The 27,880-nt window shown below is 45.0% G+C and overlaps 1 protein-coding gene across 1 annotated transcript; it reads left to right on the top strand.

The window, feature by feature from the left end:
• LOC134945728 (interferon-induced very large GTPase 1-like) lies at positions 1 to 27,880 on the top strand. The gene is made up of 2 exons (XM_063935180.1): positions 1 to 1,482; positions 20,431 to 27,880. Exons 1-2 carry the CDS (start codon positions 1,188 to 1,190, stop codon positions 25,149 to 25,151), a joined length of 5,016 nt encoding a protein of 1,671 aa, XP_063791250.1. The 5' UTR covers positions 1 to 1,187; the 3' UTR covers positions 25,152 to 27,880.

Below are 27,880 nucleotides of genomic sequence, written 5' to 3'. Positions count from 1 at the left end.
CTTTCCGCACCCAGCCATGCTACCAATCACTGCTGATCGGTCAGCACGGCAGGACCCCCACCCGGTGGCTGCAGACAATAGCAGCTGCTAGGGAAGTGTAAATTAACCTCCCAAACCACCCCTGTGTACCTGGTGGCTGTCCTGGCTTTTTAAGTCGCGATGGTCGCAATGTTTTCAATATTTCAGATGTTCTGATGGTGCCTGTTGATGTTCCGATGTTAGGGTGGAAAACTATTTTTTTACAAATATAAAAAATCTTTTTTTTTCTTTAAAAAATAATTAATCATTTTGGATAAGATTAAGTATATGTATTTCACCTAATTCACTCATAAAATCACCAGTTAAGTGGTTAAGAAGATGCAATATATTTAGCAAAATTGGAAATGCATATAATCTATATGTATATAAATGCGAAAGCCCTCACTCACTCACTCACTCACTGACTCATCACCAATTCTCTTACTTCCCGATATGTTAGGAAGCTGAAATGTAACATAGATATTCTTCAGGTGGGAAATAGGAAAACTACGTAATTAGAATTTGAATAAACCTCCCTAAAGGGGATGAAAATGGGGTTGACATAATGACTTCATTACCAATACGTGGCTTGCGTTGCGTGAACAATAACGTCCAATCGGATCAACATTTGGATTGCACCTCCAATGTGTACAATTTAATAAACTACAAAAATGATCCTGTCACTTTTTACCGTATCTGCTACGGGTGCTCCTCAGGTAACGCCAAGAACCATGGATTAATATTTACCTACATTAAGATGTCTCAAATTGACATCTCTATAGATTTAACACATTATTACCACTCATTTATATGTACAACCGTGAAAATCAGAAACTCCTGTGTGAAGAACGGATAGAACAGCTAGTGTAAAATATAAAATCTTTCCTGCCTAACAAGTGAGAAATTATTGGGTCTGTGGCTACACTAACTTGTTTGAAGAACGACTACTTTAGATTCCTGCATTACAGATAACAATTAGCACAATTTTCTGTCAATTTTTAAAATGCTAAAAATCTATCCTTAATGAGGGAAGGATTTATTTTTCTAATCTGTGCATGATCTCAATTACAAATGAACATGATTATTAATCAACACAAGTAAATCATTCTATGTGAATAGACCAATCACTGTGTTTCTTTTTATTTTCAGACTGTAAAACGCAGGATGCAATGGCTTCCTCCAGTGATGAGTCTCAGATTATTAAAGATCTGAGTTGCAAAATAGAGGAATTGAATGAACAGAATTTGGACAGTTTTTGTGATAAACTGGACGCTCTCCACCTTATAACTACCCAGGAGTATAAAGATGTGTACGAGGCTGTAACCCCAGCAGAGAGAGCTGAGAAGCTGATCAGCATTATACTACAGAAGGGAGAACCGGTCTATGAGACGTTTCTCCAACATCTAGAGAACATGGTGCCCAGGTTCCCAGCACTGGCTGATGCGTCCCAACACTTACCGGAAAGTAAGTTGCTTCTCTTATCACAGGCACCGATAATCACAGACTGATGACGTTACAGGAACATTTTTATTGAAGGAAATATTTTTTTACAGAAATGAGGATTCATTTCCTAACATATTTCTGTAAGTAGAGACAGCATTGCATCCAATATAATCTAGTACTATGAATTTGGTTGTGTAGTGTAAGGCATTTTCAAAATGACTAACCGCCCATGATTACACAAGGACGTAAGTCGGTTATGAATGAGTGTCATGGACACCGACGAGTGGAAATAGTCCCTGTTGGTTGGCATGCTCCCTGAAGCATGCTGGTGCAGTTGCTTCCATTGGCTTGCAAACATCTTCTATATTGCATTGTCACTGCTGGGATCAATTTACAGCCATTGTAGTCCTTATTCTGGTTGTCATCAGGGGTGCAGCTCGTCTGAGGCTTGAGGATAGGAAGAGGGTGGATGGGTCATAGCCGGTGACCAAGCACAGTCCCTTCCACAAGACCAGGCAGTCATGTTCTGTTTGATGGCATAACAGGGTGCATTGGGGCAGGCCCTGGTGGCAGTGCGGGCCCATAGTGACCACATACCTGCAGTCCTGCACCCACGCTACGGTAGATGACCCAAACTTATTCTATTTGAAGTTCATGGAGTTCTCTCGGGTGGGCCGACTGAGGTGGGGGGGAGTGGAGTTTCAGTGGGCGGGCAACAGACAACACACAGCAGCTGTCAGCCTGTGGCAGGGCAAAAAAAATTCTTGCGAACTCTGCCAGCAGATCATGTGGGCCTGTTTTCTTGAGGGGAATGGGGGTGGGGGGAGATGCCTGGAGTTGCAGCACCATCTGGCCCTGCCTGACTCCCGTCCATAGTTCACACAGTCACAGAGTGTCTCCGTCCTGCATTCCCCACACTGTGACTCAGCTTCATCCTCAGGGTCATGGACGGACTTTATGTCATGCCCGTGACCAGAGCAGAGTTCACTCCAGGTCTGAGGTCACGGAGCAGCAGAAGCGCCACTGATGCTGATATCACTCCACTTGGCGGCTCCTCTGTTCCAGCAACCAGTCACAGAGCGGGGAACAATGGAGGAAGAGCCCCCTTCAGGGCTGGAGCCCGACGGCAACTGTCTCCATTGTCTCCTGCAGTTCCGCCTCTGTGGTGAGGCTCTCTTTTATTACATGTGGTCTGTACACCAGGGCTTGTGTATGGATGGTTTATTGCTGTTATTATATGACTGGTTTTTTTCATTGCAACCATACATACTCTGTTTTTCTTTTCAATATGTTTGACCTTTTTAACCACCTAAGGACTGGTTACCATTATTTAGGTACAGATGTGTCCTCATACATTGTTACTCAAGTGATGCCAAACCGGCGTCTTTGTTGCGGCATGTCAAACTTGCGTTGAAGCCTTGGGTCAACACGAGAGTGTCTACGCCATGCCATACCTGGCTTAACCACTGAGTGGCCAGTGCTCCACTGATGAAGACAATCACGTACAGACAGTGTAAACAATCACAGATGTGAACATGCAGTAAACCAAATTATCATGCACCTACCATGCACCTACCATAAGTGCTATAATCACCATACAGTAGTTTCCTATTTCAGGAATATACTGTATGTGGCGGTGGTCAACAGATACAGTATTAGCCACTCATAAAGCAAAGCTGATAAATGCATAAAGCTAGTGGCAATAAAACACAGATACAAATAATAATATTATAATAATAATAAATGGGCAATAAAATATAAAAATATAAAATATAAAATAATAATAAATACATAATAAAGTAAAAAATTCAAAATAAACCCTTACACATAATAATAATAATAATAATAATAATAATAATAATAATAATAATAAACCCAGTGGAACTACAGTTCCACTGCGTAAAGGAAATTGCTATAAAGAAATAAATAAATACTTAATATACTTTTTTTTTCTCTATGGTGGTGTGTGAATTTCTGAGTAAAGGTGGAAATTGTGCATTAACTTAATTCATGAGGTGTGCCAATTTCTAAATGGAGGACATTCCCATAGGAATAAATGGTGACGGGCTGATTGGTTAGATTGGCAGCAGCTGCAACAGGCAGGGAACCATAATCTTTTTGTTACATTTTTTTTTTTTTTACTGGCTTGTGCTGATCAGTTTGGGGGGTGGTTTATGTAATGTCAGGGGGATCTTATAATTTGTGTCTCTTTGCTATGGCGTAAGCACACCAGCTGGTTCAGCCTGGTGCTGGTTACTGAAAAAATGGGGGGACCCCATGCCAGTTTTTCCACCAACTTTCCAGTACCAGGCTGGGCTCAGATGTTCGTGGCTGGTTATGTCTTTGGTGGGACTCCATGCAATTTTTCCCCTGAATTTTCCCATGCCAGCCTAGGCTAAATAGGGGCTTTACCATAAATGCATCTGCAACACGTTCCGCAATGATCCGTGACACGTTCCCTAAGCTGGTAGCGTCAATTTCTGAGTGAAGGCGGTCGCTGTGCAACAATTTGTAAAAGCTGGAAGTTTCTATAACAGCATCCACTGATTGGCTCTTACCCAATCAGTGCTTCACCATTGTGTAGCACAGGAAACCACATGGGAACTGTCATTTTGAGTATTGCGCTATACATACTGTACAGCAGGTCCGGTATGTGCCAGGTCACTGCGGATTTTTTTTTAACCAAAACACTAGACTACTACATTTAGAAGTCTCCTGAGCACATCTAAGGAGTAAGTAAATGTGGAGTGTGAGCGTGCTTTTTTAAAACATTTTTATAAAGTGTTAAACTTTCGGTGTGTGTACTGTAATTATTTTAATAGTTTATTTACAGTGGAACTAAATGTGCCAATAGGCCCTTGATATCTGAGAATACTGGTACTTGTGGTTCTCTAATTGCTGTCATGCTGGGGAAGGTTTGCTGGGAATTACACTAGTAAGTTCCACTAAGTTCCACTACTAAGAACGATATTACACTATTTGTTACCACCAGGGTGGATGAACTAGACAGTGGCTATATTGTACACTGAAGTGCCAAAGGCCATGGGATAGGTGCCTAGTATCATGTAGGACCCTCTATAGCCCGGCAAAGTGCAACAACTTGACATCGAATCGCTTCCACAAATGGACAGGAGACCTCTGGAGTGATGTTGACTCATGTCATCTGGATAGCTCCCACAGCTCCCTGATATTTGCAGGTGCTGGATCTTGGATGTGAATGGACCTCTCCACCACATCACATAAATGTTCAGTTGTGTCCATGGCAGGTCAACTTGGTGGCCACACCATTCGTTGGAACTCTCCAGAATGCTCCCCAAACCAATTCTGTACAACTTGGGATGGTGCAGAAACCTGCTGGAATATTCCATAGTTGTGGGGGTACATGAGGTCCATGAAGGGCTGCAAATGGTCCCCAAGCACTGCTATGTAGTGTTGCTGGTTACCGGGTAAAGATGTCTACAGGTGAACCAGCAGACTCAACCAATGCCACCTGTACACACCCGACACCATTATGGAATCACCACCAGCTTGCATGGTGCCATGTTGACATCTGGGGTCCATGACCCCATGGGTTCCTCGCCACACCTGAAACCTACCATCAGCCTGAAACAACTGGAACCATAACTCATCGGACCACACATGTTGCCAGTCCTCCAATGTCCAATTATCAAAGTCACAAACCAAGGTGAGGTGCTGTGTCTGGTGTCGTAGAGTTAACAGGGGCATTGTGGTGGGTCTACTGCTTCCATATCCCATTGAAGCTAAAGAACACTGGATGTGTATCTGGTACCTCCTGCATTGAATGAAGATCCAGTGTCGCTCCAAAGAAATGAGTGATGGTGGAGGGGGGCTGAGGTTGTAACTACAGTATGCGTGATTATTCCGTTTGTTCATTGTTGAAATGTCGACTTTGGACATGCTGGAATCTGCAGAATGTCCACTTGTACATAATGTTGATACGGTATGTGAAATGTAGACATTCTGCAGGGACATATCTGGAAATGTAACAACAAACACATATTTTTCCATCCCACAAAGTAAACAGGACCTACAACCTACTGACAAGGAGACTCACCCAGACTCACCCAGCCAGTGAGCGAAAAGGCTGATTAAAGATTATTTTAATACTACAGTACGTTAAAAAATAACTAACATAAAAGCAAGGGTTTAGTAAGAGAGGAGGGGGCCTGCTTCAACCAGGCCCCCCCTTCTCTTTCTCGCAGTCAGTGTATTCAGTGTCAGCACTGGCAGGAGCGGATCTTGGTGCGGGCAAGCAGTGCCTTTGCCCGGGGCGCTGCAGCCTGGGGGCGCGGCCGCAGTCACCCTGCAGGCACCGCCGCCTGCCCGCACCCCGCTCCACGGCTGCTGCAGACGCCGTGGGCTGTGTGGACGTCCGCTACAGCCGGCTCCAGGCACAGACACTAGAGGTCGTTATTGACCTCTAGTGTCTGTGCGGCGCTATGGGAGAGACGTCATTGACGTCTCTCCCATGGAGAGGAGCGGGCGGCCAGACTGAAGCAGAAGAAGCAGTCGGGAAGCAGGAGCGGGGCAGTGGTAAGTATTGTTTTTATTATTTTGTGTGTGTGTGTGTTTGTAAGCGGCGATAGGGGGCACAGCGACAGGGGGCAAATAAAGAGGGGGCACAACTACTGGGGGAAAATAAAGAGGAGGCACAAATACTGGGGGCAAATAAAGAGGGGGCACAACTACTGGGGGCAAATAAAGAGGAGGCACAAATACTGGGGGCACATAAAGAGGGGGCACAACTACTGGGGACAAATAAAGAGGAGGCACAAATACTTGTGGCAAATAAAGAGGGGGCACAACTACTGGGGGCAAATAAAGAGGAGGTTCTAATACTGGGGGCAAATAAAGAGGGGGCACAACTACTGGGGGCAAATAAAGAGGGGGCATATCTACAGGGGCAAATCAACTGGCGGGCACAGCTACTGGGAGCATAACTGGCCACGCCCCTCCCCTATGAAGCCACGCCCCCTCCCCCCACACACTAACTGTTTTGCCACCGGGGGGGGGGGGGGGGGGGGGGGGCGCCAGTGGAAACTTTCGCACTGGGCGCCACAAGGGGTAGAACCGGCCCTGAGCACTGGGCTCCGTGTACTCTAGTAAACATTTTCCCCTACTGTGCATGCACAAAACTTAGGGGAAATGGCCGCCCCCGCCATTTTCCTGGTGATTTTGCAGGGAAGTCGTAGCACCCATGGACTCTGGAGAGGAGACTACTGCAGGAATGGATGCCGCATGTACAGTGTTTGCCCGCCTGGACCCGAGGGGCCCGTCTGCACCACATATACTGCACACATTATAGATACCCCACTGCATAAAAGTTTCATTTTAATAATTCCAGTGAAGAGCAAAGAAGTTTCTGTACTTTTCCTCATCAAATATAAAGAGAGTACAGCATGCCTCACAATTTTTTAAAGTCAGGAGGAGGGACACCGAACCACATAAGGAGGCATGGCTTTGCGGGAAGCGCCATGATCGTGGGCCGAGCCCCGGTTTTCACATGCCAAGTGCTCTTTGAGCTGCTGGCATACACCCTGTCCCTCTCTCCCAGTGAATAGATGTTGTGTGCATGCCAAAATCAAGACATTTGGGAGGTATTGTACGGTGTACTGTAAAACCATGTGCACTGCAGGTGGGGCAGATGTAACAGGTGCAGAAAGATTTATATTTCAGAGGGGTGTGTCCAAACTGAAATCTAAATTGCAGTGTAACAATAAAACTAGCCTGTATTTGTACATGCAAAGCAGTGCATATTTACAACATACATGCAAAAGCAGCGAATATTTACCCTACATGCAAAAGCAAAATACATAGAACTGGTGCATACCTCCCAACTGTCCCATTTGTCGCAGGACAGTCCCGTCTTTTTGGACGGTCCCGCTGTCCCACACGCAGTATCCCGTGATGGGGGCGGGGGCAATTGGGATGCTTCTGTAACTCGCTGCCCTGCTTAACAGAGCAACGGTGAACAGACGCTGTGGGCATGTGCACAGTGTCTATTCACGGGACACAGAAGGACTTGGGGCATGCCAACAGCTCACAGAGCACTAGACGTGCCCACTAAGTGACAGAAATGTGGGCGTGGCTTGAAGTGATGCCCGTTTTCCACAGGCCACACCCCCTGTTTGGTTGCACGCGTGCGGCTTCGTTACGTGAGTCCCTCTTTCCCTGATCCACATGTTGGGAGGTTTGCTGCTGCTGGTTTCATAAAGGTGCACTCTTTTGGAAACTGGGCAATGCTGGGTTTTCGGAGGATGGTGCTGGAGATGATGTACCATACAGCAGCTTGATGGGCCAGAGTGCCACATGCAGAATAGGGTACAGTAGCCAATGCTCAATGCACAAGGGTGACCAAAAAGGAGTAAAATACGCCCAATACTTATTCCATCATTCCCTCTACCACTGACATGTTATGTACTGTATGGCTGACCTCAACACACTGTACAGTACAGCAACAATTACAATTAGTACTTTTCTATCAATACATTTGTGGAGATGTACTAAGCCTTCCAGAGTGAAGTGGAGAGAGATAATTTATCAGCCAATCAGCTCCTAACTGTCATTTCTCAAACAGAGCCTGTAACATGGCAGTTAGGATCTGATTGGCTGCTACTTTATCTCTCTCTACCACTTTATCTTTCTCCATGGCTTAGTACATCTCTCCCTGTATGTGATTTAAAATAAGAATTTTACTTTAAAACACAGTACTCAGAGGTATGCGCCTCTATCTATATCAGCCCTGCTATCTACAAGATAGAATGCTGATGTGCGTGGCATTGACCGTTCTCATACCTGCAGCTATCAATTTCAACAGCCGCAGGCGGCATTGCCCATACACCACAGCCAGGGACAGATCTGTCCCTGGCTGCGGCATCTGTCGACTCTGGACTGCATAGGAGATCTTGTGAGGCTTGCAAGATCTCAAGCATGCTCAGCCCCTTATACACATTATGCCATGGTAGAGCCCCTTACACACATTACACCACAATAGAGCCACTTATACATGTTACACCAGAGTAGAGCCCCTTATACATATCATGCCATGGTAGATCCCCTTACACACATTACACCGCAGTAGAGCCACTTATACATGTTACACCAGAGTAGAGCCCCATATACACATTATGCCAGGTAGAGCCCCTTATGCACATTATTCTAGGTAGAGCCCCTCCACCTCATTCCTCCTCCCCTTCATTCTTCCTTCTCATCATTCCCCTGGAGCAGCTATGCTGCTGCTTACCTTTGTTGTGTCCAGTCCTGAGCCCGGTCGAAGTCTTTCCCAGTCCCTGCAGTCAGAACAGCTCCTGAGCCCGGTAGAAGTCTCTCCCAGTCACTGCAGGAGACGAGGAGTGGGAGGAGCGCATGGGGCAGGCAACTGCAGCTCTGCCCGCTGTAAAGTTTATTAGCAGCAGTGCATCCAGGAGTGAAGGAGGCAGGCGATCGCAGGTGGATGCAGATGGTGTGCCCACAGGGCAAATGCACTGTGTGCTGAGCACCATCCTCACCACTCTAGTTACAGCTCTGGTGGCTGGATGCGACAGATGTGATATAGAGTGTACCGCCGGTTTCCACACAGTCAGATTGCTGAAAACCTGTGACATGTCACTGGCCCTGTCTCACACTACCTTATTATTATTTATTACCAGTTATTTATATAGCGGACATATTCCGCAGCGCTTTACAGAGAATATTTGGCAATTCACATCAGTACCTGCCACAGTGGAGCTTATAATCTATGGCCCTCATTCCGAGTTGTTCGCTCGGAGATTTTCATCGCATCGCAGTGAGAATTCTCTTAGTGCGCATGCGCAATGTTCGCACTGCGCATGCGCCAAGTAACTTTACTATGCAGAAAGTATTTTTACTCACGGCTTTTTCGTCGCTCCGGCGATCGCATTGTGATTGACAGGAAATGGGTGTTACTGGGCGGATGTACGGCGTTTTAGGGGCGTGTGGCTGGAAACGCTACCGTTTCCGGAAAAAACGCAGGCGTGTCCGGAGAAACGGTGGGAGTGCTTGGGCGAACGCTGGGTGTGTTTATGACGTCAGCCGGGACCGAAAAGCACTGAACTGATCGCACAGGCAGAGTAAGTCTGAAGCTACTCTAAAACTGCTAACTCGTTTGTGATCGCAATAATGCGCATACATCGGTCGCACATTTAAGAAGTTTAGATTCACTCCCAGTAGGCGGCGGCTTAGCGTGTGTAACTCTGCTAAAATCGCCTTGCGAGCGAACAACTCGGAATGAGGGCCAATATTCACTACCACATGCACATTTATTTATTATTTATTTATTAACAGTTTCTTCAGTTGCGCTTTACATGCACACACATTCGTACTAGGGTTAATTTTGTTGGGAGCCAATTAACCTACCAGTATATTTTTTTGATTGTGGGAGGAAATCGGAGTACCTGGAGGAAACCCATGCAAGCACGGGGAGAATACACAAACTCCACACATTTATTTAGGGCCATGGTGGGAATCGTACCCATGACCTCATAGCTGAGGGGTGTAATGCTAACCATTACACCATCCGTACTGCCATTGCAGTGGTAGGATTCCATGTTGCCAGGCATTGAGGGAACCATAGTGTCCAGTGCCGACTGTCTTTTAGAGCCAGAACCGATGCGTCACACTGTTTTCAACGGTATTGATGATGTCACACATTTTATACATTTCTGTACTTTCTTAAGTATGTGTATGGCCAGGGATGAGGCCCTTTTATAGTAAAAACATCTACAGTATACAAACATTATTTTTAATTTTGTTTAAACTGGAACCAGAAGTGTTCTAAAACAGCGGGTTGCTCATGCTTAAAAGCAAATGTTTAGATCCAAAAATAGTTATTATAATTCCTTTCTGCCATTATTAATGTTGTATACAAATTAATTTATGTTAAAATTGAATCTGATGAATATATTATGTGATAAAAAAATAAAAAATGGATAAAAATTGTTTTCAGAAGAGAAAAGAGTTTTGCTTTTCTTTGTTTAAAAAAATGTACCTTTACTATCTTTGTTCAAGAACTCTGTGCAAATAGGATTTTGAATACCTACTGGTAAATCCTTTTCTCGTAGTCCATAAGGGATATTGGGGAACAGTTTAGTATGATGGGTATAGACGGGTCCAAAGGAGGCAGTGCACTTTAAATTTCTTCCACTGGGTGTGCTGGCTCCTCCCCTCTATGCCTCCTCCCACAGCTCAGTTATAGGTAACACAGTGCCGAAGGAGAATGAAATACTTGAGAGAAGGAACTTAACAACAACAAGTGTGGTGAGATTTACACACCAGCACACCAAAACATAACTGGGCCAGCAACGGCTGGCAACACAAACAGCAATAGCTGAACAGGTAACACATAACAGAGAACCTGCAGAAAGTCACCGCACAGAGGCAGACGCCTAATATCCCTTATGGACTACGAGAAAAGGATTTACCGGTAGGTATACAAAATCCTATTTTCTCTGGCCTCCATAAGGGATATTGGGGAACAGATTAGTATGATGTGTGGGTATCCCCACCTGTCGATGATCTGGTGAAACAGAATGTTGATCGGAAGTAGGGCCTCTTGGGCAGACCACCTGCCCTGGAACTGCACCCCCTGGGTGACAGCTTCCCATCCTCTTAGACTTGCATCCGTTGTGCGGAGTATCCAATCCTGAATCCCAAAGTGTCAACCTTCCAACAGGTTGGAAGACTGTAGCCACCACAGGAGAGAAATCCTGGCCTTGGGTGACAGACGAATCATACGGTGCATCTGAAAATGGGAACCGGACCACTTGTTCAGGATTTCCAATTGGAACGGCCTGGCATGAAACCTTTCGAAATAAATTGCCTTGTATGAGGCCACCAACTTTCCCAACAATTTTATGCAAATATGAATGAAGACTCAAGCAGGTTGAAGCACCATGCAACCATTTCTTGAAGTGTTCTCACTTTTTCCTATGGGAGGAACACTTTCTGTGCTACAGTATCCAGTAGCATCCCCAGAAACAGAAGCCGCTGAGATGGTTCCAGGTGGGACTTCTGCAGATTGAGGATCCACCTGTGGTGAGACAGAAGTTGTATAGTGCGATCTATATGGAGCAAGAGAAGTTCCCTGGAGTCCACTTTTATCGGGAGATCGTCCAGGTATGGAATTATATTGACCCCCTGGACTCTGAGCTGAAACATCATTTCTGCCATCAGCTTCGTGAACACCCTCGGAGCTTTAGACAAGCCGAAGGGTAATGCCTGAAACTGGTAGTGATCGTTCAGTAGGGCAAACCCCAGATAGGCCTGATGAGGAGGCCAAATTGGGATATGCAGGTAATCGTCCTTGATATCCAGGGACACTAGGAATTGCTGTTGTTCCAGGCCTGCAATCACCGCTCTCAAAGATTCCATCTTGAATTTGAAAACCTTCAGGTAAGGATTCAAGGACTTCAGATACAGAATGGGTCTTACAGACCTGTCTAGTTTTGGTACTATGAACACACTGGAGTAGTAACTCTATCCTTGTTGCAGCAGGGGCACTGGAACAATGACCTGGGACTGGACCAAGTTGTTTATGGCCAGTAGTAGCGTATCACGCATACTTTCCAAAGCTGGTAAGCCTGATTTGAAAAATCGTTGGGGAGGCAAGCCATCGAACTCCAGCTTGTAACTCTGAGAGATAACGTCCTCTACCCAAATATCATGGCAGGAACTGTCCCAGATGTGGCTAAAGTGATGTAACCAAGCTCCGACCACGAGATCCCCTCAGGGTGGGTTGGCACCATCATGCTGAAGTGTTTGCAGAAGCAGAACTGGAGTTTTGGCCCTGAGATCTGACGACGGCTGTTTTCTTAAGTTTTCCCCTGGAGCCTCTAGCTGCGTTGGAGGCCCCTCTGGCCCTAGATCAAAATCTGTAGGACTGAAAGGACTGAGTAGACGGTCCCGGGTAGGTACGTCTAGCAGGAGGGGCCCCCAAAGGGAGAAACGTGGATTTTCTGGCAGTAGCTTTGGAAATCCATGCGTCCAGTTCACTTCCAAACAGCCATTCACCTGTGAAGGGAAGAGATTCCACATTACATTTGGATTCAGCATCAGCAATCCACTGACGCAACCATATGGCTCTGCGCGCCAACACAGCCATAGCAGTGGTTCTAGCATTAATATTGGCAATCTCTTTAAGGGAGTCACAGAGAACTCTTGCCGTGTCCTGAATGTGATTCAGGAAGGTAACAGTATTAGCTAAGGTCATATCACCCGAGAGACCTTCTTTAATCTGATTAGCCCAGGAATGAATTGCATGTGTCATCCAGCAACCTGCAATGACCTGCCTTTGTGCTACGCCTGCAGCAATGTAAATAGATTTCAGACTGGTCTCAATTTTCCTATCTGCTGGGAGTACCGCCTTTTTAGAAAGGCGAGAGACTGAGACGTCTAATGCTGGAGATTCTTCCCAGAATTTTCTGCCTTCAGGGGCAAAGGGGAATGTATGCAAAAACCTTTTTGACACCTGATATTTTTTATCAGGATTTTTCCAGGCTATTTTAAATAAGTCATCCAATTCATTGGAATCAGGAAATGTGACTGTCAGTTTGTCTTGTGGGAGGAAACATGACTGCTGAGTATTAGCATCCTCCAGGGGGAGCTTTAACACATCCCAAATAGCCAATATGAGGGGTTCAATACCCTGGGTAGGGGTGGAATCCCCACTTATGGGAACCACATCATCCTGTATATCATCATCAGTATCTGATAGGAGTGCAGGCAGAGCACATTTTTGTGCACCTGTACTGGACAGGGAGGATGTTTAGCAGTTAGACTTGCCACTGCTTGTTGCAGTTCATGAGTCTTACAGTATTTGCATTTGCAGTGAGGTGAGATGACATATCAGACATCATACTTTTGATAGCCCTCAACCAGGAGGGCTCTGGACTCTCCCCCACATTGATATCAGCATGCTGAGATGGCTGACTACATTGCTCACATGATATGGAGCCAGATGAACTAGGGGAGAATCTAGTATTACATACACTGCATGACTTCTGTTTTACCATTGTGAATCAGAAAAACAGGTATAATACACATACAATACAGCCTGATATTGATATATTGCAAGCCTGCCTATTGCATGTGAGAGGAGACACAGGAGAGAGGACCCCAGCGCTCCCAGCGCTGCACAGCCCCAGTGAGGCTGTCAGCCTGTAAGATGAGACTGAGACAGCCTGAGACTGTAATATGAAAAATCCATCAGAGGGATTGCTATTGTGCACTAATACAGCGGCTCTCCTTGAAGCTGCTGCTGCAGCTATGCAGAGGAAGGCGCCAAAATGCCGCTGAGCCCGCTCTCATGTAGCTCCGCCCTCCACCATGACGCCGGAGCTACTGATGTATATTTATACGGCCATGTCTCCCTATGTGTGCAACCTCACATAAATGCTGGGTTCAACAATATCAGCCAGTCACATGCAGGGGCTCTAGCGGGTCCCCCTCCAGGAGGGACCCGTACGCCTCACCAGCACTTCAGCCATACGGTAAACCATGGGACCCCCCTAGCGGGGCCCCCGGTTGGTACTCACTACCGATGATCACCTTCAGGCAGCGTTAAGGGTGTGCGGCATGCTGCGGCTGCGACAGCTAAGGCGCCATGCCCCGCTGAACAAACAGCCCCTCAGGACGGTGGTCCTGCAGCGGGAAAGCGGCTCTGCACCTCAAGAGGCCGGTGACCGCCCCTCCCCTAACTCCCACGGTGCAGGTATGTAGCATACCGAAAGAAATAAAACTTTTTAAAAGAAACTGAAGAAAAACTCTGGAGCTTGCAGAGTGTGCATCCTCTCCTGAGGGCACTTTTTTCTATACTGGCTGTAGGAGGTGGCATAGAGGGGAGGAGCCAGCACACCCAGTGGAAGAACTTTAAAGTGCACTGGCTCCTTTGGACTCGTCTATACCCCATCGTACTAATCTGTCCCCAATATCCCTTATGGATGCTAGAGAAAAATATCTTATTGTCTAAAGGGCCCTACACACTGGGCGATGTGTATGGGCGATATAAATCGTTCATATCGCTCAGTGTGTATGCACCAACGATGAACGATGCGCGTCCCTGCGATCGTTCATCGTTGATCTATCGTCGTTTAAACATGCAAGTCAATTTGGATGATATATATGTAATGTACTTTTATATCGTCCAAATTGACCATCGATATCGTCCAGTGTGTTGGCAAAATCGACCATCGATAGTATCGTTGGGCGACATATCATTGGTACGCCCAGTGTGTAGGGGGCTTTTGTGTTCATCCTTTGCCATAACGTGTATGCGGGGAAGTTATAATAAACCACCTTGCTTTACACCAAGGCTCCAGAGTTCTTTCCCTGGTACAAACCCTAGTCCGGGTCTAACAGTTTCTCGGAATCTGACAGTAAGCACTGACCAATGGATTCGTCAGGGAACGCAGGAATACGGACTGATGTGTCCCAGTTGAAGGCAGCTCAGCATCAACTGGCACGGTGTTTGTAGTAGAACTTCTCCAGATGTACTCAGACTCCTGACCAACTGCGTATTCTTGATCAGATGTTAATACAGCTACAAGATCTTTTGACGAGCATTCTTTCTGTGATGTCGGAACTCCTCAGGAATACTGCCGACTCAAATGAGCCTATGTCCCATCCAGTTATGAAAGTCTTTTCCACTGTGCAAAGAAAAGGTATACATGGGAGCTATTCAGGGGTTAAAGTGAGCCGGAACGGGGCGGAACTGTGTTCCGTCAGTTCCACTTGGAGACGGAACGCAGTTCCGCCTCCTCCGACTCACCTAACCCGATGTGTGCTGGTGCCGCAGGGAGATGACGGGCGCCCGCAGAGATTGTGTTACCAGCGGGTGCCTGTCTCCCTGCACAGCGAGAGCTGGAGGCAGGAGCTCAGTACTGAGCTCCAGCTCCCAGCTTTGTCAGTGTGTGCTATGGGAGAGACGTCATGACGTCTCTCCCATAGTGCCGAGGAGCGGATGCCCAGAGGACTGCAGCGGCTGGACACGGAGCGGGGCTTGGTGAGTATAGTATGTTGTGTTTGTTTGTTTGTTTTTAATTTGTGTAGGGGCGCATCTACTGGGGGGGCATCTACTGGGGCAAACTACTGGGGGTCATTACTACTGGGGGGGCATCTACTGGGGGAAAACTACTGGGGGTAATTACTACTGGTTCAAACTACTGGGGGACATTACTACTGGGGGCAAAGTACTGGGGGACATTACTACTGGGGGCATCTACTGGGGGCAAACTATTGGGGCATTATTACTGGGGGCAAACTACAAGGGGGCAAACTACTGGGGGCAAGCTACAAGGGGGCTAACTACTGGGGGCAAACTACAGGAGGGCATTACTACTGGGTGCATAACTACAGGGGCAATACTACTGGGGGCGTAACTACAGGGGCATTACTACTGTGGGCATTACTACTGGTGGCTAAACTACAAGGGGCAAACTACAAGGGGGCAAACTACTGGGGGCAAGCTACAAGGGGGCTAACTACTGGGGGCAAACTACAGGAGGGCATTACTACTGGGTGCATAACTACAGGGGCAATACTACTGGGGGCGTAACTACAGGGGCAATACTACTGGGGGCGTAACTACAGGGGCATTACTACTGTGGGCATTACTACTGGTGGCTAAACACAAGGGGCAAACTACAGGGGCTAAACTACAAGGGGGCAAACTACAGGGGGGCATTACTACTGGTGGCTAAACTACAAGGGGCAAACTACTGGGGGCATTACCACTGGGAGGCTAAACAAAAGGGGGGTAAACTAATGGGGTCATAACTGCAGGGGCATTACCACTGGGGGCATAACTACTGAGGCTAAACTACAGGGGGCTAAATGACTGGGGGCATTAGTTCAGGCAACATTACTACTGGGGCAATACTACACAGGGGCATTACCATTAAGGGCATTACTACTGGGGGCACTACTAATGATGGCATTGTAAAAGGGGCACTTCATAAGGGGCATCACTCCTGGGGACATAAGGGGTACTACTATTGCGGGCATTGCATAAGGGGCACCACTACTATGGGCTCTATATAAGGGGCACTACCACTGTGGGCACTACCACTACAGTGGACATTGCATAAGGAGCACTACTACTGTGGGCATTGTATAAGAGGCTCTACTGCTGTGGACATTATGTGTATTATGGGGTGCTATTACTGTGGGCATTATTACTATTGTGCGACCACGCCCCTTTCTTTTTGAGACCATGCCCCTTTTTTGCATGCGCGCCTACGGCGCGCAATACCTTTGTTGCATGGGCGCTGTGGGGAGGGGGGTGAGTTCCACCACCTTTCTAGGACCACTTTAAGCACTGGAGCTATCCACAGCCAAAGCTCTCTGAAGCTGAATGCCAGTGGCGTAGGGAGCTTTACCTCTGTCTTTACTGTTGAAATTCTGGTCATTTAATCCATACCTCCCAATTTGTCAGCGAAGAAAAGCGGGACCCATGGCGTGCGTAGCGGGCCCGCTGCAGGAAATGTGGCGTGGCCTAAAACAAAAGGGTCCGTGGCCTCACAGCAGTGCCACAATCGCGAGTCACGCTCCCATTTACCATTACTAAAGGGGGCATAACTAGCGCTCTGTGAGCTGCTGGCATGCCCCCAGTCCCTCTCTTTACTGAATAGACGCTGTGTGCTTGCTAAGCAGAGCAGCGAGTGCAGAAGCCTCCCACTGTCCACCCTCCCATCTCGGGACACTGCGGCCTGTGGGTGGGACAGCAGGACAGTCCCAAAAAACGGGACTGTCCCGCGAAAATCGAGACAGTTGGGAGGTATGATTTAATTAAGAATTGCACTATTCGCAAGCCATCTACAGAGTCCATTCCTATTACTTCTGACGGGGGTGTCAAGAAGGCTTCTCAAAAAGAGACTCAAATTTATGACTGGGGTCCTGCGATTAAAAGAACCTATTCCAAGTTGAATATCCAGGAAAGAATGTTTAAACCTATTAAAGTCACAGAGGTGTCTGTTTCTGCAGCCCAAGGAGGGGCATCTGTTTCTGCAGCCCAAGGAGGCGCATCTGTTTCTGCAGCCCAAGGAGGGGCGTCTATTTCTGCAGCCTAAGGAGGGGTGTCTGTTTCTGCAGCCCAAGAAGTGGAGGCTTTTTCTGCACCTAAAGGTGTGGTGTTAGAATTTGCAGACTCTGAGGAGGCATCTGATTTGCCGACCCCAGGAAGGGTATCCGATGTTCAGGCTCAAGAAGGGGCATATGAGTCTTCTTCTGATCTGTTAACCCCAGGAGGGGTGCTGGAAATACCAACCCTAAGAGAGGTTTCTGGTTTGTCAACCCCAGGAGGGGTCACCAGAGTTTCAGCCCAAAGATAAGTATCCAGAGACAAGTTCCCAGGCAGAATTTTTTGTACTACAGATGCAGTTACGAACTCCTGTTTGCCATCTTCGGAGCACGCCACTACGTTGGCATCCAGCATGGTTCAGGTCCAGGATGGGCCATCTGAACACCTAGATTCTACTCCTTCTAGTTCCAGCTGGAATCTACCTCCTTCAGTCCCAACCAATTCTATTATCTCTGGACTCAATCTGGTCCCATCCGTGGGTCTAGGTATTCCTCTTTTTCCAGCTGGTTCAAGCTTGTCTGGACTCAAACCGGTTCCATCCATTTGTCTGGACCAGCATCCTTCAGTTCCAGCTGATTCAACTGTCTCCAGACCCAATCTGGTTCCGTCCGTGGGTCCGGGGATTTCTACGGTTCCAGCCAGTTCAAGCTCTTTTTGACTGAATCTGGTTCCGTCCATTTGTCCAGACCAGTCTCCTTCTGCTCCAGCTGATTCAACTGTCTCCAGATCCAATCTGGTTCCATCTGTGGGTCCAGGGATTCCTCCGATTCCAGGCGATTCAAGCTCATCCAGACTCAATTAGGTTCCATTAATTGTCTGGACCAGTCTCCTTCAGTTCCAGCTGATTCAACTGTCTCCAGACCCAATCCGGTTCCATTCATGGATCCAGGGATTCTTGTGGTTCCAGCCAGTACAAGCTTGTGCGGACTCAATACAGCTCCAACTATTTGTCCGGACCAGCCTCCTTCAGTTCCAGCTGATTCAACTGTCTCCAGACCCAATCTGGTTCTCTCCGTGGGTCTAGGAATTCCTCCGGTTCCAGCTCATTCAGACTCAATCCGGCTCTGTCCATATGTCTGGACCAGCCTCCTTCAGTTCCAGCTGATCCAAATATCCTCGGATAAAATCCAGTCCTACCTGTTCATCCACTCAGCCAGTTTCAGTCAGTTCAAGCTCATCTGGACTCAAACCGGTTCCTTCCATTGGTTCGAGTAAAGAACTTTTGTCAGTTTGTCCCAGTAAAGGACTTCCATCACCTAGTTCTGAAAATAGACTTCAGTCTGCCTGTGTTTCTGTTTCATCATCTTCAAGTTCAGAGACCACAACTTCTGCTTTCCTTGAAGTGGTTCAACAGGAATTTGCTTCGAAGACAATTTCTGCTTGAGAACATCTGAGATATCTTTACAATCAGCCAAAGATCCGCTCATTGAGCACTCCCCCCACAGCATCACTGCCTGAGCAAGAGCAGGGCATCAGGGACTTCCAAGTGGTTGAAACATTTGACTTGGGGCTTGCATATACTTCATTGTCTTCTAGCGGAGATTCTAACAGCACTAGTTCTCCAATCTCATCTTCCACTCAGTCTTCAGAACATTGATGCTCCATTTTCTGATCCATCGCTTTCTGAGCAAGATAATGCCTTGATGAACCAATACATTAGAAATTTCAAGAATGCCAAGAATTGGAAAACTTCAAAAACATTTCAAAGGCAACAGCCTGCTGATTTAAAAGTTGGTTATATTTCCTTTGATTCCACTCCAAGTTCCTTGTGTTGCTCTAAACTCATTAATACACAGTGCGACATGGATGAAGTTACTCCTAAAGAATATTGGTATCTTATCTTCCACTAGACTTGGACTCAGACTCTAAATTTGATACAGTTTATGATGCAACTCCTTTCCTGGAAGGTCCCATGTTTCCTGAAAAAGTTCTTTCTTTACAAGAAATTTCACTCTCTCTGGTCAAATCTGGATGTTTCCGTAAGAAGAAGAGGCATCAACAAAGGTCTTAGGTTCTTCTCCAGTTTTTCCATATGAAATTCTTTGAAGTTCCCCTAAGATTCAAGACGGGTGTCTGGAGTCCACCCCTGAAGAGCGGGGTACTGTCACAATCCTAATACTCTCATGGTTTGTGTCTTACCTCTGCCATCACTCCTGCAATTCAACAAACAAGCTTCAGTTTGTGTTACTCAACACTGAACACTCCCCAAGAAGAGCACATTATGACAAGATTTGGGTGGAGGCACTAATACCAAGAGAACTACACACCATTACCCAGGAAACCCATCTAAAGGGGTGTTTTTATATATATATATATATATATATATATCTATCTCACACACCCCTTGCATATACATACATACCATTCTGCGTACATACTGTACATATCATACAGTACAACATCAAAAACACAGGCAGACATACCCAGGGCTTTGAAGAGGTGGCTGTTGGCCACAACCTCATGAAGAAGTCCATGGAGCTCCTCCATGTGCACAGGGCTCTGAAGGTCAGATCTCTCTGCAGTAGCAGCGGTTTAAAATGAGACGGAGACAGAGCTGTCTCTGTCTCTGCAAAAAATAATTTTGCCCATCTGGGGGGGTTTCTGCCTGGGTAACCAGAAACTGCCCCCTGTGTGCGCTACTGTGTTGTTATTAATATTTTTGGTTTTATAAAAGGTAAAGGCATAGCTAATGGGTCATGATAGGTCACCAATTACTAAGGTGCATAGAGTTGAAAATAATGATGTACACTTTTGAATATGAGTAACGAAAAATGAATTATGTACAGTACATATACAGTATATATTTTTTATAACAATGTCAGTATACTCTAACATGGATTTTTTTCTATTCACAGACAAAGAACAGACTTTTCGTACATTTCTGGAGATTGTAGATTTAAAACACCCAACCATTTCATTGCTGACCCTACAGGATGTCCTAAAGATTGGCTCAGAGAATCTGGATGATGTTAAACTGCAGAAAATAAAAGAGATTCCCTGGCACTTTATATGGAAGATAATGGCATTGAACAGAACTGCAATAAATGCTCAGTTTGAAAAACTTTCTTCTAACTCAGATCCAGATGAAAGTGAAGAAGATAATTTATCATTCACTGAAACTGAGGATTCAACTCCAAATATCCACCCCCTGGACGTGGTGTGCGCTGTCCTGCATTGCTCAGAGAGTTTTCTACAGCAAGAGATTGTATCAAAAATGTCCATGTGCCAGTTTGCTGTCCCTCTGCTGCTCCCTGCTGGTGGTGGACCTGAATGCACCTTCATGCTGTGGGCAATGAGGGACATTGTGAAGAGATGGAGACCTCAGTCATTGGCTGACAGTAAAGGGTTCAGAGAAGACAATGTTGTGAATATTTCCATGCCGATCTTCTCCTTTGTAAAACTGGGGAAAAACAAACTATCCAAATCTAAAATCCTGAATCAAGTCCTTAATCCACCACAACAACATCACAACTTCTTCATATATGAAGATATGGAAGGAGGAAACAGTGAGAGGAAAATATCTGATGGACTTGTGGAAATTTCCTGGTATTTTCCTAGTGGTAAGTCTGACGTCTTCCCAGAGCCAATCACAGTGACTAACCTACGTGGTGACCTGGCGTCCAGCTGGGAACAGTTCACGTTTCTGACCAGAGTCTCATCGGCTGTGTTTGTGTTTATTGAGCGTATCATTGATAGAGAATACAGACTATTATCCACCTGCAGTAACACAGACACTGAGTATTATCTAATTCTTACTCCAAGTCCTGGGAAAACAGTAACTACAGAGACATCAAAACGCATAAACAATCTAATGTCACAGCTAAAAATAAAAAAACCAAATGTAATAAGAAAGTGCAGCACCGATAACGATGCAGCACTTGTGAGAAAGATACAAAACACGATGAAAAGTGTTTTAAATAATTGTCAGAAAAGAAGTTTGGTTAATGTTAAAGATGAGATCCACGGAGATTATATTTGTGTAGATGAGAACGTGTCTGCATGTCAGACTGCAAGTGACTATGCCAGGAACATTACCTCTGCAATACATGATGTGGCCGAGTATAAGACCCAAACTCTGAAATTACAGGGAGATCTGTGGAAACAATTGTCAAAAATAGACAAAGAACTTTGCAGAATGATGAAACAAGGCGGGAAAGATGCACAGGAATATAGAAGTGAACTTATACAGCAACGTAACTCAATGCTCATCGAACAGAACAAACACGGCATTTCCGATGACATCTCATTATTTATTAATGCAATTACCGATTTGTCTCAAGCAGAAAAACATTATTTTTTGAAATGGATGAAATTTGAGCTGGATTCAATTGCAAGAAATAATGTTTCTATCCTGCAGTCTGAATATGAGGAGAAATGTAAGAACACATCAAATAATCCAAAAAAATTAAAGCAACTAGACCAGAAAATCTCTGACAGCTCATTAGGGGTTGAACATTTCCTACGTGAGCTGGGGCAGGTTTATGAGGCTGAACGTGCAATAGTTAATGAGAAAATAATTGCTGAAATCCAAAAACAATTTACAAAACTCCCAGGAATTGCTGCTGATCTTCTTCTGGATGGGTTCCCGTTGGAGCTGATTGATGGAGATGCCTCCAACATCCCCCTGCGGTGGATAACTGATGTCCTGACTGAGCTGGACACTAATACAGGAGGACACTGTAGAATGAGAGTAATAACTGTGCTGGGAGTACAGAGTACGGGGAAATCCACACTTCTGAATACCATGTTTGGGTTACAGTTCCCGGTAGCCAGTGGGCGATGCACACGAGGAGCCTTCATGACCCTAATAAAGGTGAAGGAGACCTTCCAGGAGGAGCTGGGCTGTGACTTCATTCTGGTGATTGACACTGAAGGTCTGAAAGCTTCTGAGTTGGCTTCTCTGGAGGGCAGTTATGAACATGACAATGAGCTGGCCACACTAGTGGTTGGGTTGAGTGACATCACCATCGTCAATATGGCCACAGAAAATGCATCAGAGATGACAGATATTTTACAAATTGTGGTCCATGCATTTCTTAGGATGACAGAAATTGGGAAGAAGCCCAACTGCCAGTTTGTACATCAGAACGTGAGCGATGTGTCAGCTCATCAGAAGAACATGAGAGACCGGAAGAAACTTCTGGAACAGTTGAATGAAATGACTAAAGTCGCTGCTGAAATGGAGAAGATAAGTGGAATTGAAGCTTTCAGTGATGTGATGGACTATGACCTAGAGAGACACACCTGGTACATTCCTGGACTGTGGCAGGGGGTCCCACCAATGGCTCCGGTAAATTTTGGGTACAGTGAAAATGTCCATGAACTAAAAAAGTATTTATTTGAATTTTTTAAATCTGATCACAAGCAATGCCGGATCCCTGAGTTTATTACATGGATAGAAAGTCTATGGAAGGCAGTTAAACATGAGAAGTTTATCTTCAGCTTTAGGAACAGTCTGGTAGCAGAAGCCTATAACAAGCTGGCTGCACAATACTCAATGTGGGAATGGGAATTCACCAAATCCATACACAGCTGGGTGATGAGCACAGAGACCAGTATTAGGAACCAGTCTGCTGATAGGCTGGATACAGAAACCTGCGCTCAGTATAGGGACGCTCTCCAACAGCTGCTAAATCATGAAGAAGCAAAAATGGGGGAACTGCTGGGACAATACTTTGAGAATAAATCTGATAATATTCATCTCATAGAAAGATACAGAGAAGATTTCTTCAGAAGTATAACATTCCTAAAACAAGAACTACAAAGGAACGCGCTCAGCAAGGTCAATGAAGCTGTTTCTATTCAGAAAGCCAAGTTCAAGTTACAAGATATTCAGAACACATTTCAGAAGAAGATTGAAACAAAAATCACAGATCTTCTGAGAAGCTACAGAGAGAGGAACCGTAAGCTTGGGGACCTGGAAGTGAAGGAGGAATTTGAGGCAATGTGGGAGAACACACTGTGTGACTTACAGATGGAGGAGTTACCGAAATGTAACGTTGACCAGCCAATGCTCCGTCTGCTGAGAGAGGACATGAATGATAAGGGTGGGTGGATAAATGAAATCCTGTCTAAAATGACTAGTTTAGAAGATTATAGAGGCAGAGAGTTTAAGATGGATAAAAAGTACATTGATGTCTCTTGGGGAAAATTCAGTACATGGAACTCACTGAAATGCAATCCAGCTTATATTAGTGTAGAAAACTATGATAAGGTTGGAGACCTTGCGGCGTCTTTGTTATATACATGTAATATATATGCCATAGAGAAAGTAATGTCCCGTGATGACTATAAGGACACTTACTGCCAGGAATTACTACACATGATTAATGATAAATTAGAGGAAAAAAGCTGTAAAAAGCTGCATTTTTCCCCACAGTTTGTGCTGGACATTAAGCTTCTAATCCTTGGAAGAGCATCTCTGAATTTCCAGAAAATGCATGATACTTATATCCAAGAAAATGACCCAAAGATCTGTCTACAAAAGTTAAGACCTCAATATTTTTCCACATTTAGAAATGTATTTCAGGAGAAAGACGAGTGTCAGAACAGAGCAGAAATATTCTGCACACTATGCCTGAAACCAGCACTGACCGAGTATATTCTGAGGCATCTCGGGGAGAAAATCTTGGATGAGATATTACACAGCTGTGATAGTACAACGTTTAGCAGCAGAAGTCATTTCCAGAGAGCTGTGCTGGAGAAGCTACTGAAGGAAAACTCATTCCAAACCTATGTGACATACATTAATTCATATGAGAGATTTTTAAGAGACTGGATATTTCAGTACATTGCAGCAAAATACCAGAGTCGAGAGGCTTTGAGGGCTTTACAAGAAAACATTTTAAGGGTGATCACTGAAAAAATCCAAGAGGTCCTTACAAGTGAACAATATTCAAACATGGAAACACTGTCAACATTTTTGAAGAAGTTCTGTGAATTATTCAAGGAAAAATTAGTTATTTCCCAGAATGATATGAAAGTGATCACTTTCCATAATAACACAAATGTTGGCCAGTTCTCTCAGGACATTTTCTACTATCTGCCCAGCATACAAGTTCAGATCCTGTCAGAGGTGGGATCACTGGACATTGAGACTGTACTATCCAGGGTCACACTGAAGCCTCAGGATGAGCTGTGTAAGAAGGTGATTGGATGCAATCATCAGTGTCCGTTCTGTAAAGTCCCTTGCGAGAATGCAGGAGGTGATCACAAGGAGCATTCCGCCTCTGTCCACAGACCTCAGGGATTGGGAAGATGTCTATGGTATAAAAAGGACACTCTTATCACCGACATATGTTCTACTCTTGTTGTATCACAGTCAGGATTTAAAAATTTGGATACCCTTGGAAAGTTTCAACCTTACAAAAAGTATCGTACATATTACCCAGACTGGGCCATCCAACCCGACGCCAGCATCAAGTCCTCTGATTACTGGAAATATGTTTTTGTGCACTTTAACCAGCAATTTGCTGAAGAATATAAAGCAAAGCCAACTGTGTTGCCAGAGGACTGGAGGAAAATAACAATGGAACAAGCTTTGGAAAGTCTAAAGGAAGCTTTTAATACAAAGTGACAAATATAAGTTTATATTTGTCTTATCATTTAAACCAGACAAGTAACTAGAAATAATGATATATATGTCAGATCCCAAATGCACCAAGTATACAACAACCCATAAAGGTCAAAACACACCCAAGGTTTTTACATAAAACCAAAGATTTAAAACTCCCTAGTACAATAAATGTAATACACTACAAAACACATTGACCAAAAGCAGTACTTATGATTTCCTATTCTCAAACACACGCTTCAACCATTGAGCAGTGTTTCCTCGGTTCTAATGCTCCAGGTTTTAAGGATAGCTGTACTTCTACACCAGTATTTTAATGAGTACCTCAGTGATTTTGATTTACAGATGGCGCCCTGCTCATCTATCGCTTTAATAGTATACTGAGCCAGTGCTGTCGGACTTAATCCCCTGCTGTATTGTTCTCTCTGTATTGTATTGCAGAACAATAGATGAAAGGCTTATGCTAATAAACCTTGGTGCACCTAGGCACAACAGGGAAGGCTAGATTAGCCAGGCTCCATCTGTAGCCATCTGTGCTCAAACATGGATATCCACAAAACATGGACTGTGAGTGTGCCTTGGGGACGAAGGCTGGGAAACACTAAACTAGAGGATGCTGAATTTTCTCTGGTGCATGGTCTCTGGTACACGCCAGCCGCCGCAGCAGCAGCAGCAGGGGACTGCAGGGACGGCGGCTGGAAGCTGGCGCTCAGCCATGTGACTCGCATCCACCCTGAGTTCCCCAGCCAGATGGGGGCTCTTACAACGGAGCCGGAGCTGTCAGGAGTTGGAGGGGAGCTGTGATGGAGCTGTCAGGAGGGGAGCCGGCACTGAGGCAGGTATCAGAATCCCAGACAAACCACAGATTATCAGGGCTAATAGGATAGCCCCGGGCGATATCATTACCCGCTGTAATGTACCGCGGGTAATCGGATATCTCCCTATGAGCTACTCTATCACATATTTTTTTTTACCGGAGAGGGAACACGGATCCCTCTCCATTGGGCCAGCACTCATCAATAACTGTTACTGTGCTTCCAACTTTTTGCCTGGATGTTCCCTCGTCAGAGTCTGTATCCCGACAAGAGAAATTCAAGTGAAAATATACATTTATGCTTTGGGACTTTATATGTTCTCATCATAGCTGTATTAAAAATGTTGATTGTGATAAAAAGGCCCCTGAGTCTTTGCAGTGGCAAACGCAGGATTTCTAGAGGGGTGTTTCCAAATGCAATCCACAATCTCCCACTGAGCGGAGCATTAGAGCAAGAGCGGGAGTCTGGGGGAGCGGTAGAAGAACCCAGTAACGACCATGGACATTAAAGTAAACAATGGTCTTTTTATATGCTGGATACTATGTTAAATACAGTATTAATATTTCAAACTATAGATTGTCTATAGTATAGGCTGTATCGAACATGTTTAAATCATATAAATAAGATAAGTGGTCAGGAAAAGGTTAAGCATACCATAAGAAATAAATACACAAACATAATAGAACTTTCTAAGCACGCATTCTCCCACCTCTTGGTAAGGTTCCTGTCTCTTCTTCCTGGTAGCTACTCTCCGGTCCAGTGCACTGATTCTCAGATCCACACACACAGAAAACTTGGTAGAAGAATCTGCCACACTGGGCATGTGCAGCAGCTCTGCTCTGTCTCTTAAACTGCATGATCTGGCAGCATTTCTGGTAATCATATTATATACCATTGCTATTGTTGTCATAATTTTAGCCACTTGACAAGAGGATGGGGGTTTCCGTGCGTCCGGAAACCCCCCCCTGCGTTTGCCTATGCTTTGGCTTGGATCTGTACATACTTGCTCCGGACATACAGTGGGCCTTGTTGTGCTTCCTAACAAGTGATCCCTCTACTAAGAATGACTGTGATATTACTGACACATTTTATAACGTTCCCCATACTGTATTATACTGAGACTGTTTCAACACAATCATTGCCATAAATCTCTTCTTTTCTTTTCTCCTGCCACATGCACGCCTAATATTATATTCACTTTCAGTTAGCTGATGCTCCACTAATATGGTACATAGCGGTGCTATTACAGATATATAATATTCTATTTGTTACCAGCTTACTAATGCTTTTCTAATTAGCAGAGCCATATGAAGAATATTCGTTGATCAGTCATCTCCTAGTTTTACCTGCATAACTAATAAAAAGGGGTCTATGTACTAAGCCAGGGAGAGAGAAAATATAGCCAATCACTTCATAACTGCCATGTTACAGAATGTTTTTGAAACATTACAGGATATGGTTGGTTGGTACTTTATCTATCTCCACTTTATCTCTCTCCAAAGGCTTTTTTGCATCTGCCCCCAACTTACAATCACTTAGGCATACATAGCAGCAACTTCTCACTCACTATCCACCTGCCTGAAGAAGCAGAGGACACCTCAGTGAAACGCGTTGCTTTTGGACTCTCAATAACAGTGACATTTGTTTTATTTCATTATATGTTTTGATTTTTGAATTTCGTTAACTTTCACACAATTTTTGACACATTAATATTGTTACTGGGTTTTTTTTGTTGTCAGTGATTGTATCTTCCAATTTTGAAATTACAAATTCTAATTGTAATTAATTGTCATTTTTCTGCGAAAAGGAGTCATATACTCCAGGACAAACACTACACTGATCCTTGATGAATTATATGTACCACGGTCTATAAACAGGAGTCTGACTCCAGAACTGTGTATTATTTTATATAATAAA

Source organism: Pseudophryne corroboree, chromosome 7 (genome assembly GCF_028390025.1).
Source record: "Pseudophryne corroboree isolate aPseCor3 chromosome 7, aPseCor3.hap2, whole genome shotgun sequence".
Classification (NCBI taxonomy): Eukaryota; Metazoa; Chordata; class Amphibia; order Anura; family Myobatrachidae; genus Pseudophryne; species Pseudophryne corroboree.
The sequence above is the reverse complement of the archived record's forward strand: the minus strand, read 5'-3'. Positions and strand labels throughout refer to the sequence as shown.